General features: G+C 45.1%; 3 protein-coding genes across 4 annotated transcripts in view; 1 reads left to right on the top strand and 2 right to left on the bottom strand.

Moving 5' to 3' along the window:
* The window catches only part of LOC131137661 (hemopexin-like), a 40,843-nt gene extending 25,629 nt beyond the window's left edge, over positions 1-15,214 (top strand). Inside the window, exon 17 of the mRNA XM_058085860.1 lies at positions 15,204-15,214. The gene's annotated coding sequence lies outside the window, so the exon portion shown is untranslated. The remainder of the gene's footprint in view (positions 1-15,203) is intronic.
* LOC131137650 (chloride intracellular channel protein 6-like) lies at positions 283-6,413 on the bottom strand. Of its 2 annotated transcripts, XM_058085839.1 has the most exons (7): positions 5,746-6,413; positions 3,725-5,625; positions 2,468-2,577; positions 2,270-2,395; positions 1,293-1,399; positions 1,041-1,222; positions 283-980 (listed from the first exon to the last, which is right to left on the bottom strand). In XM_058085839.1, exons 1-7 carry the CDS (start codon positions 6,227-6,229, stop codon positions 819-821), a joined length of 3,072 nt encoding a protein of 1,023 aa, XP_057941822.1. In that variant the 5' UTR covers positions 6,230-6,413; the 3' UTR covers positions 283-818. The 2 variants fall into 2 exon arrangements, with proteins under 2 accessions (XP_057941822.1, XP_057941821.1); XM_058085838.1 differs by having other exon boundaries at positions 284-980; positions 3,725-6,412.
* Positions 10,743-15,288, bottom strand: LOC131137652 (insulin receptor substrate 2-like). Its single transcript, XM_058085843.1, has 3 exons — positions 12,627-15,288; positions 12,061-12,530; positions 10,743-10,982 (listed from the first exon to the last, which is right to left on the bottom strand). Exons 1-3 carry the CDS (start codon positions 15,104-15,106, stop codon positions 10,978-10,980), a joined length of 2,955 nt encoding a protein of 984 aa, XP_057941826.1. The 5' UTR covers positions 15,107-15,288; the 3' UTR covers positions 10,743-10,977.
* Positions 15,289-15,605: the final 317 nt, after the last annotated feature.

Raw genomic sequence — 15,605 nt, 5'->3', positions numbered from 1 at the left:
TCACAACACAACACAGTCAAGGTAATGTCACCACTGACATATATTATATTATATTACATTAAATTATATATATAATTATTTTAATATTTTATTATATTTTTATATTATTTATATATTTTTTTATTTTATATTTTATTATTATTATATATGTTATTTATATATATTATATATAATTATATTAGATTTATAATATTGTAAACAATATTATTAATGTAGTCCCATATTTTAAATGTATTCCCAATAATATTTGGATGTTATTCCCATAATAGTATACATTTATTTCCATAATATTAACACTTTATTCCCATAATATTTGCACTTTATTATTAATCATAATATTATACCTGTTTAATACATCTCTAATACATATATAATACACCTCTTATACATGTGTAATACATGTTTAATACACCTCTGATACATATGCAATACACCTTTTATACATGTGTAATACATCTCTAATACATATAATGTAATACACCATACATGTGGGTAGTATATGTGTGGTGTATGTGTATTACATGTGTAGTAGGGGTGTGCAAAGCAGCTTGTATTTGTATTTGTTGAGATGGGAAAGTATTTGTATTCAAGTAATTGTTCCCGAATACAAATATAAAGTATTTGTTCAAATTAATTTTTCATAAAAAAGTAATCATTCATGATGTTGCGAATACCATAATAGGGTTTGGCGGTATGTATGGTGTATGTGTAGTACAAGTGTAGTACATAGAGTACATAGTATATGTATGAATGAGTATTGATTAGGTATAGATTAGCAAGAGTGGGCTTTGTTGTTGTTGTTGTGTTTTTTTTAAAGCCTATTTAATATTTTTTGCCACGTCCAGGTAAGCAAACTCAATTTCGGTGTGGGCGGGGCAAGTGTTGGTGAACTCCTCCCTCTGGTAGGCATTGTCCAAGTAACGGCAGAGGGCCGCCATGTCGGCCGGAATGTCAAAGCCGCGGTATTTCTTGGCTACCACCTGGAATATGAACGTGAATGAGAACCATCATCTTGCACATATCACATATGAAGCATCAACCTTGAGGATGTGGAGTTTGGGTAGCAGGTTGCAGTCCACCAGGGTGAGCTCGGGTCCGTCCAGGAAGTTCCTCGTGGACTCGGGAACGTCTCCCGGGGCATCGGCGTCGAACTCGTCGGGGAAAGGCGTCCGCAGGAAGACGTCCAGATGGCGCAGAGACTTCAGTAAGGCTTTCTCCAAGACTGAACACAAAACAACCGTGAGACGGAGGAAGGAGATCTTTCCAACTTCCTGTTTGAGTGCTGTGTCCACCTTCATTGGTGTCCTTCCTGCCGTTCTTGATGTACGCAGAGAACTTGGCAAAGACGTCGATGCCCGCCGTGTTGGACTCAGCATGCTTAGCCGCCAGCCGGGGGTACCTGCCCGTACCATCACATGTGGTACAAGTTATTACTACCATCATATACTTCATATACTTCATATACATGTACATATACTTAATATTATCATTATCGTAGCAGCTTCACTCTTTTTTCTCTTTATTTCTATTTTCTTCTTATATCATCTTCACAAATATTCTTCTCATAATATTTCACCTTATTCCCATCATGTGATCACTTTATTCCCACAATATGATCACTTTATTCCCATATTGTGATCACTATTTTCCCATAATATGATTACTTTATTCCCATAATATGATCAAATTATTCTATAATATGATCACTTTATTCCCACAATGGGATCACTTTATTCCCATCATATGATCACTTTATTCCCATAATGTGATCAATTTATTCCCATAATATGATCAAATTATTCTATAATATGATCACTTTATTCCCACAATATGATCACGTTATTCCCATAATATGATCTCTTTATTCCCCTAATATGATCACTTAATTCCCATAATATGATCACTTTATTCCCATTTATCACCTTACTCCAATCAAATGATCACTTTATTCCCATATGATCACCTTATTCCAATCAAATGATAACTTTATTCCCATAATATGATCACATTATTTCCATAATATGATCTCTTTATTCCCATATTATCAATTTATTCCCATGAATACAATGACTACCCGCGATGACATTATTTCTGTAATATGATGACTTTATTCCCACAATATAATGATTTTATTCCCCTAATATGATGGCTTTAGTCCCATAATATGATGACTTTATTCCCTAAATATGATGACTTTATTCCCACAATATAATGACTTTACTCCCATACTATCAAGAGGCTTTATCAGAGCGTACGTGTGTTTATGTACCGTGGTGGTGTCAGTTTCTCCTCCAGGAACTCCTCTATCTTGTTGACGTCCACCTTGACCTCGCCGTTGAAGATAATGAATGGGGGGTTGGTACCAGGAGCCAGGTCCTGTAGGTCTGCAGGTTTCCTGGCGACACAGGACAAGACAAAACCACGTCATGTGAACCGACTGCAGAAGCGAACACGGCGCCACGGTTACCGCTTGAGGTCGACGGTGGTGACGTTGAAGATGACGCCTTTGAGCCAGAGGATCATGAAAAGTCGCTGGGAGAAAGGACAGTTCCCGATGCTCTCCCCGTCGCTCCCTGCCTACATATATACACACACATATACATACAAATTATATCACATATACGTAAGCATCAAGTCTTGCTTTGAATAAGCAATACCTGTCAAAGTGGGCTTTTTATGCTTTTAGACCTTGTATTGATATAGTGTGGCTTCAACATGCTAACAGTTAGCATGCTAGCATCAAAAGTGCAGATGCTGTCCTACAGTGTCCCTACGTATTTGACTTTAGATATAAGAAAATTAGCTCAAATGCTAACACGCTAACAGTTAGCATGTTAGCATCACAGGTGCCAAGGCTGTCCTACAGTATCCCTACATCATGCCATGTCTGTATTTGACTTTAGACATAAGAAAAGTAGCTCAAATGCTAACACGCTAACAATTAGCATGCTAGCATCAAAAGTGCCAAGGCTATTCTAGAGTGTCCTTACATCATGACATTTCTGTATTTGACTTTAGACATAAAAAATTAGCTCAAATGCTAACATGCTAACAGTTAGCATGCTAGCATCAAAAGTGCCCAGACTGTCCTACAGTATCCCTACATCATGCCATGTCTCTATTTGACTTTAGACATAAGAAACTTAGCTCAAATGCTAACATGCTAACAGTTAGCATGCTAGCATCAAAAGTGCCCAGACTGTCCTACAGTATCGCTACATCATGCCATGTTTGTAGTTGACTTTAGACATAAGAAAATTTGCTCAAATGCTAACACGCTAACAGTTAGCATGCTAGCATCAAAAGTGCCCAGGCTGTCCTACAGTGTCCCTACATCATACCATGTTTGTATTTGACTTTATCATAAAACTTGACTTTAACATAAAAGGTGTATTGGATCCATGCAGGAAAGGGATCAGGAGAACAAGCCGAGTGTTGTCACATGCTGGAAAGATTTTGAGGTGCGTGTCCGCCTCACTGTTGGTTCCAGCAGCGGAAGTTTCTGGAAAAGCCTGGAATGAATTGAAGCTAAGCAGCAGCAGCTGGCTAATCAGCTTAGCCGTGGAGAATGCAAAGATTAGCTCTCTACCTCCAGCACCACAACACTCCTACACATTCCAATCTTCATATTTTCACTGGCGGACCTGAAATGGCCCCCGGGCGGCACTTTGGACACTCCTGAGTTGGTTGCATATGTTGAAGGTTCTGTGTTGCAGATGTTTACCTTGACATAAAGGGAGATCTCATGGTCTTGGTCTGGTGGTGTTCCTGTGGTGTCTTCCTTGACAGGAAGCAAAGGTCGGTCCACAGCTTTGTTAGATGCCTCCTGCTTCTTCTCTGTGGGCTTCTCCCGTTGAGGGAAAAACGACTGGCCGTCCTCTAAAAGCACCACTCTCTTCTTCTTGGCTTGCCGCTCTCTCTTGTTGGTCAGAACTTCATTTTTGATGGCAGACTTCAGTTCCTTCATCCAAGCATCCCTCACAGGAAGACCGAGATGTTCCGTGGAAGGTTCTTGTGTTTTTAAGGAACTCTCCTTCCGGTCTTGTTGTGGTTGCTCTGTTTGAATCCACGCGTCGTCTTTTCTCCTCGTGGACAACAGCTTCACCTCGTTCCTTACTGGTTGTGGCTGAGGAGAAGTTACTCCATTCTCCATGGCCTGCCTTAGTTCTCTGACTCGACCATTTGTCTCCACGTCTAACTCATTCCTGGCTGGCTTATCTTCTTCTTGAAGCTCCTGATGTAGGACACATTCACCTTGAAGAGTCATCTTCAGGCCTTTGACTTCTGCTATGTCTTCCACGTCATCATCTAAAACGGTCACAGGTTCTGCTTTCTCGTCTTGATGTAGGTCCTCTCCAAGGTCCGCATCCGTCTCCGGTCCAAGGTCGTGCTCGATTTCGTTTTGTGGCGCAGCCTCAACCTGGTGTTCAAGCTCAACCATGTGATCCGGTTCTCCATTTCCATGCGTCTCCTTGACTCCTCCTTTAGAACTTCCTTCCTCTACTTGAGTCAAAGAAGATACCACTGCAAGGTCAGGTGTGTCTTCAGTTTCCGGTCTTGGTTTTGCGTCCTTGTCTGAAGCAAACTTGGCGACGTTACCACCGTCCAAAATCTCCTTATCCTGGAGCTCCTGCCATGAGATGCTGTTGATGGTTTTCTCCGTGTTCCTCAGCTGCATGGTCTGATCATCAGGAGGTTCCATCGGTGGTACGTCAGGTATGATAACCCGACTTTCAGGAAAACCGCTTCTGCCTTGTACTTCCAAGGCTACCTCCGGACTAGCATCTTTCTTTAGGTCCTCTGAACTGGTGCATGTCTCGGAAGCTTCCGAGTCACAACCATCATGGATCTTCTGGGAATTTGCACCAGAGGCTTGAACACCAGCAGCGTCTTCAACGTGGTCATGAACGATGAAGGTCGGTGCCCCTTCAGGAGACGGCCGGGAATTTGAATCTGAGCCTTCAACACCAGGAGGGTCCTCAACGTGGTCATGGAGAACGACTCCATCCGTGGTCGGTGACCCTTCATGGGAATTCTGGGAAATTGTATCTAAGGCTTGAACACCAGGAGTGTCCTCAACGTGGTCATGAAGAACGACTCCATCCATGGTCGGTTCCCCTTCATGGGAATGCTGGGAATTTGTATCTGAGGCTTGAATGTCGTGAGAGTCTTCATCCATGGTTATCCGGTGATCTTCTAATGCTCTGGTATCTGTTGTGACTTCCTGGCCTTCACCCAATGACCTACAGTACGAAAGACACTCAGGATCCGTATTTGTGGGGTGGGGTTCTTCCGTGGATGGTGACCGTTCCTCATTCCCAGATGGTTTATCTAGTTGACCGTGTGTTACAGTTCCAGCTTTTTCGGTGTCCTTGTGTTGGTTTTCATCTTCTACCAGTTGGGAAACATCACAAAAACTTGGAGTTCTGAGTTCTTCCCCGTTCGGAATTCTAACCTCCTTCTCAGTCTCTTGGTTTTGGTGGCTAATTCCATCCAGGTCATCCATGTTCTCCATTTGGACCACAGCTGGGAAGCAAATCGGGTTTTCGGCGGTCCGTATCGCTCCTGTATTTGCGCGTTCTTCCTGGATAATCCCCTCATCTCCGTCGTTTTCTTGTTCGGTCTCTGAAACCGGAATGCCGTCGCTGGTCACAACATAATCCTCAGTCCTGATGGCTATCTGCGGTTCTTCCGTATCTTCTACAACTGTGTTCACCTGCCGTTTGTTTTTGTCTTCTACATTACCTGACTCTTTGTTGTCCTCAACTTCCTGTTGCACACTCTGGATTTGGAAGTCGCACGGCTCACCAGTCGACGTGTGGAAAACTTCTTCTTCACCTTCTGGTTGTGGCGGCCTTCCTCCATCCCCGTCTTGCTCCTTCGTGGCATCGCTTGACATCAGCAGCGTCGGGACGAGTCCTTCTTCAGCGTCCTCCGGACTTTCTGCTCCAGCAGCTCCAGCCATCAGTACAACGTCTTCACCCACCTCCTCGGCGACTTCCACCTCCTCATCTTCTCCGTTCCCGTTTTCTCCTCCGCTGGGTGTGTTTGCATCGGAACAGAAAGCCAGCGGACTGTGAACCACGGTTGAGTTTGACAGATCCGGGTTGGGCCACAAGTCGGGCTGAGCCATTGAAAAAGTAGACTGGAGATCTGTTGGCGCTCCAGTAAAGAGTCCACAATCCAAAGACACTCCAAGAGTTTGCTCGGTCCAGATTTTGTGTGGCATCCAAAGTGGAACGCAAACCTTCTGGGCGGCGGAAGGTCTGCGTGAAAACGCTTGTTTGGCACAAAAAAGGAATGAGCTGTAGTTGCTTTCCGCCTGTTGCACACCGAACAATGGAGAACAACTTGAGAACAACTTGAGAACAGTTGAACAGTCACTCTCTCTCTCTCACAACCTCAGACTCCATCTGGAGGATTAAATCCAGCCTGATCCCCACATGACTGGGAGCTTAAACCCCAGTATAACTTGACTTCAAGTCCTGCACACTCACTAATAGTGCAAGGCAAACACAAATGCAGGAAGTACGTGAACAATTGCTACAAACATAATTCCGTTTGACAATAAAATATATCCATAATATTCCCAATGTCCTCACATTTGTCCACAGATTATCATCCTACAGCACCATTGCAACACAGGCAACACAGGGCCGTGCATTATTGTACAGTAAACCTCGGATATATCGGAAATTCGCTCACAACGGACAGATAAAAAAGAACCAATTTTTCAGAAATGCATTTCCAATAAAAATTCATTGCATATATCGGATTTTTTATAACGGACTTCGCCTATTTCGGACAAAATCTCCAGTCCCGTTCCAATGCATTTCCATGAAATTTCCCTCGCATATATCGCATGGCCGCATTGTTATGCTAATCTTGTTGATGTCACTGGCTATTGTCTTTCTCCTGACTCCAGATTTAGGACAAATATAAAAGTGAGTGACGTCAATAATACTAGCACAGCAGTGAATGAGATCTTAACCTCACTATTGGAAATAACGTAGGCCTGACGGGCGTGACAGGGCCTAGCTTAATTAACAATTTGTTATGCTCAGAGTCCAATAAAGTTCAATTCTCATTACCTTACGTCTCTTTTCATTGCCCAGTCCAGGTACATTGGAAACATAGTCAAGGAAGTGCCTTTTTATAACGGATAAAATCCGATTTACGCATATACCGGATATAAATCCGATATATGCGTAAAACGGACATTTTCCGGTATACGCTTATATCGGACAAAACCAGTGGGAACAATTGAATCCGATATATCCGAGGTTTACTGTACTACAACATAAGGTGATGGTCGTGGATGAACGATGCAACCATTGCAACATGAGGGCTGTGCATTATCATGCCGCAACATGAGGTGATGCCTTTGGTTTAATAACAATTGAAACATAGGGCTGTGTATTATCATGCCGCAACATGAGGTGATGCCCTTGGTTTAATAACAATTGCAATAGGGGGCTGTGCATTATCATGCCGCAACAGGAAGTGACAGTTGTGGATGAATTGCTCAATTGAAACGAGGCTGTGCATTATCATGACGCAACATGAGGTGATGTCTTCCGTTTAATAACAATTGCAACAGAGGGCTGTGCATTATCATGCCGCAACATGAGGTGATGCCTTTGGTTTAATAACATTTGCAACAAGGGGCTGTGCATTATCATGCCGCAACATGAGGTGATGCCTGTGGTTTAATAACAATTGCAACAGGGGGCTGTGCATTATCATACCACAACATGAGGTGACAATAGTGGATGAATTGCATAATTGAAACATGGGGCTGTGCATTATCATACCATTATCATGGGGCCATACATTATGACATTATGACATCTGTGCCACATAGAAATGTGCATTTCAGCCTTCTCATTCTCTCAGCTTTTCACTTCCGCTTCAGCATTCACGTAACGCAGCCCCACACTTCCGGTTGTCATCTTGGCGAGGCAGGTCCCAACCCTCTTTAAGTTCCGGGGTCATGCTGTCATTCCTTCTCTCTTGCTGCTCGTCCTTTATCCGCTGCTAATGCTGAATCTACCTAAACCACTACATAAATTCCACGACTGGAATTGCTAGTATCATCCACTCAGTGGTGTGTCAAACTTTATTTATAAACTTTATGAATCGCCACGGCACCGCACTCGTGCCGTTCAAGAGTTGCATCGACGTAATGGCTAATCTACCATAGCAACAACCCCGGTCGGCTTGACTCGTTAAATAGCCGTATTTTACCCACGGCCCTATTAAGGAAGTTTATTTTACAACCGAACAGGCTGCCGAAATATATTATTTTAGATGAACCCTGGTTTGTTAGTTTTCTTACTTTTGTGGGGGGGTTTGTTACTTTTTGATATGCGCCCAAATGACTGGGTAGTGTTGAATTGGGAATGCATGCCATTGTTGCTCCACGAAACTTAACTGAACCATTGATAATTTCATCGTAGTGTTATTGAATGTGTATATAATTGGACTATATTCATACCTAAAGTGCATTTTAAACAGAAATATGATTTGATATGATTTAGGTGATAAATAATAATGCTGTACCGATTGTAGTATGAACAATCTTACCCCTTTTCCTTTTGGATACTAAAGGGTGTTATTCCAGTCGACGGCCAGCAGGAGGCGGAAAAGGAGCGCGCATTGAAGGTGAAAATGCTGACTTGTCAGGGTTATTGACTTCTGCTGTTGCTGCCGCGGAGGATGCTGGGAAATGTTTGTGCGTGTGTCACGTGGGGTGGAGCCATGACGTGCACTGGCAATGCTTTCACACACACACACACACACACACACACACACACACACATTGCGGTGCATGCAGCCTCGACATTTGAACGTCTCGGGTCCATCTGCACTTCTGTAACACCGCGCGTGTCCTGCAGCGTGCACGCGCGTTACATAATTCCCGCCTGACGTCACTGCAAGCCTGGACAAGTAAACACATGACGTCACTGAACGGGGCTTTTATATTGTCCGTATTGTTACATTGTCTTGTATTGTTGTATTCATATATTATTTATCAACTAATTCTGATCTTAATCAACAAATGAAAGGCAAAAGTCACAAAATAATTCACTGATGTTGAAAAATGTTACGTGAATGTATCACTATCAGTATCGACCACGTTTGTTTGGAGATCTTTCAAAATCCCCCTACGAGTGCGTAAGTATATATATATATAAGTGTATAAGTACTTGTGGTACTTGCAAGTAGTAGTGAGGGTATTTAGGACACCACGGCAGCAGCCAGTGATTGTTTTCTTTGATTGTATGAGCTAGTGGTTAGCTATTAGCATGTCGCATTTTCTTCCTAACAATCTGCTATGACCACCATCGCCCCCTAGTGTTTAGGAGGCACACAGCGTTTGTCCAAGGATGTAATTAGATCGTTTTTTTAAATATTTAAATTGCATTGATATAGATAATTAAAATATTGTCATTGTATTTCATGTATTCTCAGTTAGTCTGTATAAAAAAAAAGGACAGGCATTTTTTTCTGCACATAAATAAATGTCTTTATTTGTTATCTGCTGTTTTTCCATGAAGCCATTGAGGATGAGAAGGGATGAGAAGGAATGAGAAGGAATGAGCTGGGCTGCGGTACGTGAGTATTTGTATTCATTGCACATAGAAATATAGAAATCTAGATATATATACACCATTAGGTCAAGTCTGTCAACAAGGCAATATATTTATTATGCATGTGATGAATGTATTAAATATAGACATATATATATGTTGTCTTTGACACTGTGAAGGAGAAAGCATAGAACACTCAGTACAACCCCAAAAATAACAAAACAAAATCTTTTTAACAGGAATATTACAATATAATATTATACAAATCTATACGTTTTTCATTGGGTGTACTCTTTATGACAGTATTTACAAATCTATAAATACGCAGGTAGATGAGAAAACACCAGCAGCGGAACCCCATTCCTATTCTACGCTCTTCTACTTCTGATACTCTCAAGTGGGTGGACTTGGCACGCTTCTATCGCACAGTGGAGGAGCGGTGACAACGTGGTGAATCCCACTTCACATGCTGGGAATCCTGCACTCGGAATCCCGCTACACATGCGCCGAGAATCCCAACTTCACGTATGGTAAACAAAACCAAAATCCAATCCAGATAAATAAATATTTAGTAAAATATATCAGAGTATTCTTTATGCTTGTATTTCTGCTCCAATGCCACATTTGTTTCCTGTGTGGTAAAATACTTGGACCATAGAATAATAATATAGAGATTCTTACATGAAGAAAATATCATCTAGACATTTCATAAGGCATCGGGTGGGACCTGCTAGACATTCGTACTATTAAAAGAAATCAACTTGTATAAATATACTTCTATACTTGTGTACCGCGCATACATTTCATAGTGACAGTGCACATCGACTGACACACACACTTTGACTTAATTCACCTTTTTTTTCTGGAATATTTCAACTCCATGCACCTAAAAACAGCATTAAAATAAAATAAAAATGTGTCTTCTTCCCAGTTAGCGTACCACATGTTATTATATTAATATTTTGACTTTATTCTACATTTTATCTCATACCTAATTTTCCAGAAATGCCCATTTTGCTTTGTTTGTTTCTTAGAATAGTAAAAATCTGAACAATACTTTTGTGAATTTTTAATTTCTGACATTTTTGGGGAATTTTTCTTGTCTAATGCTATTTTTTTTGGAAGGTGCAAGTGCCCCCCCCGTTTAAGTTTTGAAGCAAAGAAAAAAAGCATAGCCATATCGTAGCCGCACTCACACCGGGAGTCGTCACAATAAATAGTCTTGGTACCTTGGTTTGTGTGCTCACATTTGGGTTGCAGCAAAAACAAACACACACACATGCGCATCCTGCCCTCAGCAGCCATCTTTAACCGTGTGTGCGTGTAGCTTGGAGGTCGCGTGCCTTCTTTTGCGGTCAGTGCAGGTGTCTTGTTGACGTCTACCTCAGTCTGAAAGACAAGTGCAAGCAATTATAAACCTTTAGAAAGGAACACACACACACACACACACACACACACACACGATTTCATCCCCTCTCTGCACGCGCTCTCCGTTACGTAACGCAGTGCGATGGGGGGAGGGGCCGTGCCGCGTTGCTGCCAGAGAGAGAGAGAGAGAGAGGAAAGCCACGATGGAACTTAGAACTTCCACGTCCCGTAGCCCCGTCACAAATCATCCTCGATAATCCATATTGTCCATAACATTTTCTTAAAAAATGTTTTTTTCAAGTCATAATCTTGTCTGAAACAAAACAAAATAAAGTTTTTGAAAAATCTGGTAGGAAAAAGTTTTAGTAATAATATTTTATTATTATTATTATTATTATTATTATTATATTTTAGTAAATAATATGGAACAATGCAAAGCCCCATGTTTCAATTGTGCCATTAAACATTATTAGAATTTTATGACAATAATGTTGCTACATTTACACTCCTATTAGCCAATATAGTAGACCTAAGAAGAGAAAATAATACATATTAGGCATAATAAACCTGTTTACCACCTTCTAAATACACTTTTTAACATCATTAGAGCCCTCTAGACATGACATAACAGCCCTACAGTCACCTTTACACTCCTATTACCCAATATAGTAGACATCATAAAAAAAATAAGACATTTTAGGCATAATAAAGCTGTTTACCACCATCTAAATGCACTTTTTAACATCATTAGAGCCCTCTAGATATGACATAACACCCCTATAATCCCCTTTACACTCCTATTACCCAATATAGTAGACATCATAAGAAAAAAATAAGACATATTAGGCATAATAAACATGTTTACCACCTTCTAAATGCACTTTTTTAACATCATTAGAGCCCTCTAGACATGGTATAACACCCCTATAGTCACCTTTACACTCCTATTAGCCAATAATAAGACAAAATAGGACATATTAGGCATAATAAACATGTTTACCACCTTCTAAATATACATTTTAACATCATTAGAGTCCTCTAGACATGACATAACACCCCTATGGTCACATTTACACTCCATATTAGGCATAAGTCTCACCTTTGGCGGTGGTGGCAGCCTCCTTGAAGCCCAAGCAGACGTAGGGCGCGCTGTGTAATCCGCCCACGCCACCCTTGCAGCTGCTCGCCGCTTTGAAGCCAACCATACGTTCGCGTTTGCCGTCCAGGAGGTTCAAGGCGATGTAGTCAAGTCCGTGCGGGTAACCCGCCGCCCGGTCCATAGGGCTGCCGCCGCACTCTTCGTCGGAGCCCTCGCTGCTTCGCGACGAGATGTTCTCCACCGAGCTGTGCCTCTTCCCGATCTCGCCACGAGCGAAGGAAGGGATGACGGGTGTCACCGTGGCCGTGGAGGAGAAGGTCTCGGAGCTGTGGCGCCGACGTCCTTGCGGGTTGGCGCGGATCACCTTTGCGGAGCCGACAGGGTCCAGGAGGCAGGAGGGGGCCTCCTCCAGGAGGAAGACGCCGATGCCTTCTGAGATGGCCGGCTTCCTCCCTCTGATGTTCTCGCCACTGCACAAATATTATTATTATTATTAACAACATGGTCTGTGCCAAAGGGCCGCCCTTTGGACACCCTTGGTGTAGATTTGGGGTTGATGCCCATACCTTGTGGAGCCCTGAGGAACCAGCTGCGGGGGCGAGCTGGTCATCCCAAACGTCCTTTCCGTGTAGTCGCTCTCCACGTCAGTCCCCTCCCTGGGCCCGGTCCCACCATCCAGACGGTACTCTTCAGAACTGGGACATGCAGACCGGTCTGGGACCGCAGCCTCCGGCAGGTGCAAGGCAAGGTCACAGGAAGTGTTCCTCGGGCGCTCGTTGTGGGGACTCAAAGACGACAAGAGTCTCTCTTCAGACCCCGTAGAAGTCGGAGAGAACCGTTTTTTACCATAGTTGATGTTTATGTACTCTCCGGGGCTGCGGGGCTCCCCAGGCAGCGGGTGCTCGTTCATGCTAGGCAGGGTCCTGACGGCGTCCAGGGACAGCCTGTTGGGCCGGCATTGCCTCCCCCTGTGGGGCAGGTTGTCCGCCGCCCAACCGTGTCTGGCCGGACTCGGCGGCAAGGTTTGAGCTTGCATCACAGAATAGTCGTCGCAATCCGACGCCCTCGGGAAGGAACTTTGAGGGCTCATCAACACATACTGACCTCCGTCGTCACTCTTGGAGGCGGGGCTTTTGGCGGGGAGAGATAAGGAACCCGACTGGTACGCCGCCCTCCCGGTGTAGTAGTCAGGTGGGGTCTGGAGTGCAGGTGGGTTTCCCGGTGACATGTTCATGTATTCTCCGTGCCGGTCTGGGCTGTCCATGGAGGACTTGGAGCCACACCACATTCTCATGTAACCGTTGTCCTCCAGGGACATGTTGGACGGGGAGCTGGTCTTGTAGCCCCTGGCGGCCACCCCATGGGGACGAACTCTGGGGTTGATGATCTGCTTCGGAGCAGAGACGCACATGGGGCTCATGGGTAGGTAGTTGTCTACCTTGCCGGAGAACGGTACCACCCCCGGAGTCATCGCCACATAGCCGTCGTCGCCCAGGTTACTACTTGAACTTCGGGATGAACCGATTTCTACGTCTCCGTAATCTTCGGGGTAGCTCACTTTGGGCGACGCGGAGTTGTGTCCATCTCCATCGCGAGCCAACCTCATGAGCGTGTACTCGTCCAGGGAGGCGGAGGACAGCGGCGTCACCACCTTCTGTTGACGCGGCGTAGTGAGCGAGTGGGTTCGCTTCCTGTAAGCTTTGTCCAGCGCCGCTCCTTCGTCGCGGGACGGGGGGGTGCTGGACAAGGAGTCGGACGTGAACTTTGCTTCCACCGGACTACAGCTGTAATCTTCGCACAGCATGAATGCGGTGTCACTAAGGGAACCGGAGATGGATGTGCTACAGCTGAAGGGTCGGCCACCCTTGTCGGGGGTGGCGAGACCGGGGCACCCAGGAGAAACACTAATGGGGCTGGAGGCGCCAGGAGGGGAGTTGGACGCCGGTATGGACAGGCTGTGATGCAAGTTCGAGGACGACTCGAGCATCCTGCAAGTACGCCCGCTGCTCAGAGTGTGGGACCGGCTGAGTTGGGCGCCCACGTTAGGACCGGTAGCCGTCCCGGTCCCCGGCATCGACGTGGACACAGGCCACGACACGCTCCCGTCTCCTTCGCTGGAGGTTCTCACCCGACAGGATGTGAACTTCCTCCCCGGGGACGTTGCAGCTGCGCTGTCGGTTCTGGATCTTCTCACCAAGCCGGTCTGACTCGGGGGCAAGTTGTTGAGGTTGCGTCGCGACGGCACCGAAATCGGGTTGGTGCTAGCGGACTGGCTTTTGCTCCTGGGCCTGAACTCCGAGAGCTCTTTCATAGCCTTCATGGCTTCCAGGATGGTCTCGTGGATATTCTGGGCCACCACCGAGTCCTCAGCCTGCATCCAGAACTCCCCGGGCCCGGTAATTGCAGATCGGCCAACCTCGATGAAGAAGAAGCTGTCCGAGTGGCCGCATCTTCTGATGTTCATCAGCTGTAAACAAACTGCTGCCCTTTCAGAGTTCAGCTTCACAAAGCTGATGGTCCGGCTGGACAAGCAAAGCCTGAAGACCCCTGTTAGGTTTTTCACCTGACCCAGACCTTTGGATTTTAAATTGACCTGCCATACCTCCTTGTAGGCTGCAGGGGCGACCAGTCCGTAGCTGGCCTCTTCGAAGCCCACCAAAGAGGAAGTGCAAGCGGGGCTGTCGTACATCCTGCCCTCGGTCAGAAGGTCCGTCAGAACGACGTACCAGCTCTCCTGGTCCTGCTCGCAGTCCGCGGCCACGGCGAAGTACTCGTCCTTGGTGTAGAGGGCGATCAGGTGTTTGTGTTTGGCGTCCGCCCGCTTGTTGACGCAGAGGCAGGAGTCCAAGCCGATGATCCGTTTGGCGGCGCCCTTGCTCCGCCATTTCTTCTCGCTGTCGTAGTACTCCAGCCGGGCTGGAGATCCCTCCGCCGGCTCTCTGAGCACAAAAAAGCGCCGGTGTCCGTGTTTGTGTTTCCGTAGGTAGCCGCACTTTTTCACGCCATTAGATAACAGGTGTCCCGCCGTCCCCGGTGGACTTGCCATTGCTGTCCCGTAAAATAAAAATATCTCAATCCCGGCCACGCAAAGTTAAAGATAAAAGCTGTAAAAGCGACGGCGTCGTCATTCAGTCCGTGTCAAACATGTCCGCCGCGTTGGACAGCAAAGCTGCGGTCAAAACTGGCGTCCGAGTGATCCAGTTGTGGAGAAAAACAACACGTGACGCGCTGCTCTAAAAACAGAATGGAGAGGCGAGTCATAGGGGGGCGTGCCTGTCAATCATCCCGATCCGAGGCCGCCTATTGGCTGGCTCCGTCATTCAAGCACGATAAGCAACGCCCCCCTTCTTCTTGGCTCATTTGGAGAAAAACAACATTGGGAGCCTGTTGAATTTCCGGGTTTTTAGTCACAAAACAGTGTCGTTCGTGGAACGTGGTACGTGGGTCTTTCGATTGAATTGGACGATTGAACATTTGCAAGGCGGGACGTTAATGCCGTTCTATAATCTCACTTGTTACATAAGCAGTGTTTTCAAACCAATATA

The sequence above is a fragment of the Doryrhamphus excisus genome, chromosome 10, assembly GCF_030265055.1.
Source record: "Doryrhamphus excisus isolate RoL2022-K1 chromosome 10, RoL_Dexc_1.0, whole genome shotgun sequence".
Lineage (NCBI taxonomy): Eukaryota > Metazoa > Chordata > Actinopteri > Syngnathiformes > Syngnathidae > Doryrhamphus > Doryrhamphus excisus.
This window is presented reverse-complemented; position numbering and strand designations above follow the sequence as displayed.